This window comes from Elephantulus edwardii, unplaced genomic scaffold (genome assembly GCF_000299155.1).
Source record: "Elephantulus edwardii isolate Elephantulus edwardi_28Jun2011 unplaced genomic scaffold, EleEdw1.0 scaffold00013, whole genome shotgun sequence".
NCBI classification, from domain to species: Eukaryota; Metazoa; Chordata; class Mammalia; order Macroscelidea; family Macroscelididae; genus Elephantulus; species Elephantulus edwardii.
In genome coordinates this window covers 14,967,173-14,969,858 of record NW_006399763.1, presented here as the reverse complement: position 1 = coordinate 14,969,858, position 2,686 = coordinate 14,967,173, and the positions used below count along the sequence as shown (strand labels likewise).

The following is a 2,686-nucleotide window of genomic DNA, read 5'->3' as shown; positions in this document are numbered from 1 at the left end:
TGTTTGCTGCCCTGCTAAACTTTGCTATTGTTGCTGGGGTGAGATGGTATCTCACAGCTGTTTTGAATTATTGATTTATTTTTAATTACTGATTTTTAAGAGATAAAAAACAGATGACTGGGACTCAGAGCAACAGTATCATGGTAACATAAAGTTGCTAATCATTTTGTGTGTGGAAATAGAGGAAATGATACAAATGAAACACAAGCATACTAATAAAAAAAAAACCACCTCACATCCACTGCTGTCAAATCAATTCAAACTTATAATGACCCTATATGCCAGAGCAGAACTGATTCTAGGTTTTCCAAGGCTGTAAATCTTACACAGTTAGACTGCCCCATCTTTCTTCCACAGAACAGATGGTAGACGTTTTGGTTATTAGCAGTAGTGCTTTAAACAGAGAACTACCAAGGCCACTCAGATCTCACCAACAAGGGCTTATCCTAGATAGGAAAAAGTTCCTCAATCTACTGGGCAAAAAAAGACTTTTTAAAAATTTCAGTTGTCATGATACCAAAACATGAATCTACCTAAGTGCTTTGTACTCAGATTCTTAGAGAATCAAATAATTAATTTTAGTGTTAGAGGCAAAAGACTATAGCAATTTAAAACACAAGTATTATACATTTTTGCTTGCATGAACATTGACAAAGCTTTTTCAGATGCATTACAATAGCAGAAGCAAGCAGGTGGCTCATTTGCTCAGACAATCGAGGCTTTGAAAAACTTACTGACTTACTCAAATTCATAAAACTGACTAAGTGGTTAAGCTTCAATGTCATTTGACTCTAGCCCAGTGTGGACTCCAAGCATAAATGTTTTTCCTCAAACTTAAATGCCTTAAAAAAATAATTCTGTGTGCCTGATAAAAGTAAAGCTTTTGTGAGCTCGCACTGACTTTTGGATCTAGGCCACCTGGGTAGATCTATACCTTAAAAGGCCCTCTTGGAAAGTCTGCTGCACTGGGTTTGTAGGTGTCATTGGGAACACAGTTTGGGTCAACAGTTTATTACATGAGTTGAATAATCTGGAATAGAAAAAAACGGCACAGGCAAAGAACTAATGTCTAAAGACTAACTGCTGTTGCCTAAAGCCGGTTGAGAAAGCAGGATTCATGAATGACACGGACACATGAGAGTCATAGAAAAGATATGTGTGGTGGTGCATGCTGGTGTCTAGTGTGAAGTATGTGAGAATAGAAACCAAATACTATACCTTGTGGAATCCAATGTGGACTTTCTGCAAGCTGACTTGAAGCACATACTCTTGGTCAGCATGCAATTTGATCCATTTGTTGTCATCTCGTTTGTCTGAAACTAGAGTTGGAATAGACAGTTCATTCTGTCCTTCAACTGAGTCATTCCACCAGCCTTTAATACTCATGCTGACATTTATCACTGGCAAGTGAGATAAGAAATTCCACGCCTGAATAAAAGAAAAAAAAAAAAGAACGTTTAATGTAAAATTCAGTGCTCAATTAAGAAAGTGTGCATTTTTATAACAAACAACCTGTAAATGTTGAGATAACTCTAAATTCAGATGAAGTTTTAAGAAATACTACAGTGAAATTCCGTGTACTATTTTCCAAGTCTCCTCCATTGGTATCAGATTGAAAACATGCTGACATTGATATAATTCACAGATTTTTGTTAAAATTTCAGTGTTTGTTCAAATATAAGTTTTATTTATACTTCTTATGAGTCTCTGTATGTAGAAATAGTATATTTTAAATTCTTTAAAGTCATGAAAATTAACTAAAGAAGGGGTATTGTAGGTAAATTATGTCATGAGAAATGATGCCAGTTTAAAGACTAAGGTGTGGGTGATTCAGGCCATGGCCTTTTCAGTTACCTGCTATGCACCTGTGAGCTGGGAACACGGATGAACACGGATGACTGAAGAAGAACTGATGCCTTTGAATTGTAGCGCTGAAGAAGAATACTGAATATTTCACGGACTTCCAAAAGAACAAATAAGACATACATGTCTTGGAAAAAACGCTGCTAGAATGTTCTATGGAGCAAGGATAGTGAAGTTTTGTCTTTCATACTTTGGGACTGTTTCTAGGAGAGGCTTGGACATTGTTTGGAAAGGTGGAAGGCCAATGAAAGAAGGGAAGATGATCAATAAGATGGATTGATGCAGTGATTGTAGCAATGGGCTCAAGTGTGTCAGAGATAATGTTGTTTATAGGGTTGCTATGCGTTGTACTTGACTTGATTGCACCTAACAACAACAATTAGGTAAATGTGTGATCCCTTTACTGTAAACCTCTTCGAGATATTGACCACACAGAAATATGCAGATTCTTGAGTGACGCAGTTTTAGCCTGACTACTCATAGAAAGGTTAGCCTTTTACTACTGTGTAAAGAAAGGTCTAGTTTTTAATCCATCAAGATTAAAGGCATGAAATTCTTAGAGTAGTCCTATTTTGCAACATATGTGATTGTTATGAGTCAGAATTGACTTGATAAACAATGGTTTCGTTTCTTTTATTGTCTATGTGTTGCTGTAAATAGCTAAGCACTTGACTCTTAGCCAAAATTTGGGAGGTTGAGTCCACGCAGAGGAAGGCAGGCTTGCTGATCTGCTTCTGAAAAGTCACAGGCTTGAAAATTCTATGACACAGTTCTATGGCATATACAGTCAACAAGAGTAGGAAATGATTTGATAACAACAACA

At 36.7% G+C, this 2,686-nt stretch overlaps 1 protein-coding gene across 1 annotated transcript in view; it reads right to left on the bottom strand.

Moving 5' to 3' along the window:
* ASCC3 (activating signal cointegrator 1 complex subunit 3) overlaps positions 1-2,686 on the bottom strand; it is a 451,184-nt gene that overhangs the window by 5,540 nt on the left and 442,958 nt on the right. The window contains exon 39 of the mRNA XM_006881191.1: positions 1,219-1,428. Within this exon, the coding sequence (XP_006881253.1) occupies positions 1,219-1,428 (210 nt within the window). The remainder of the gene's footprint in view (positions 1-1,218; positions 1,429-2,686) is intronic.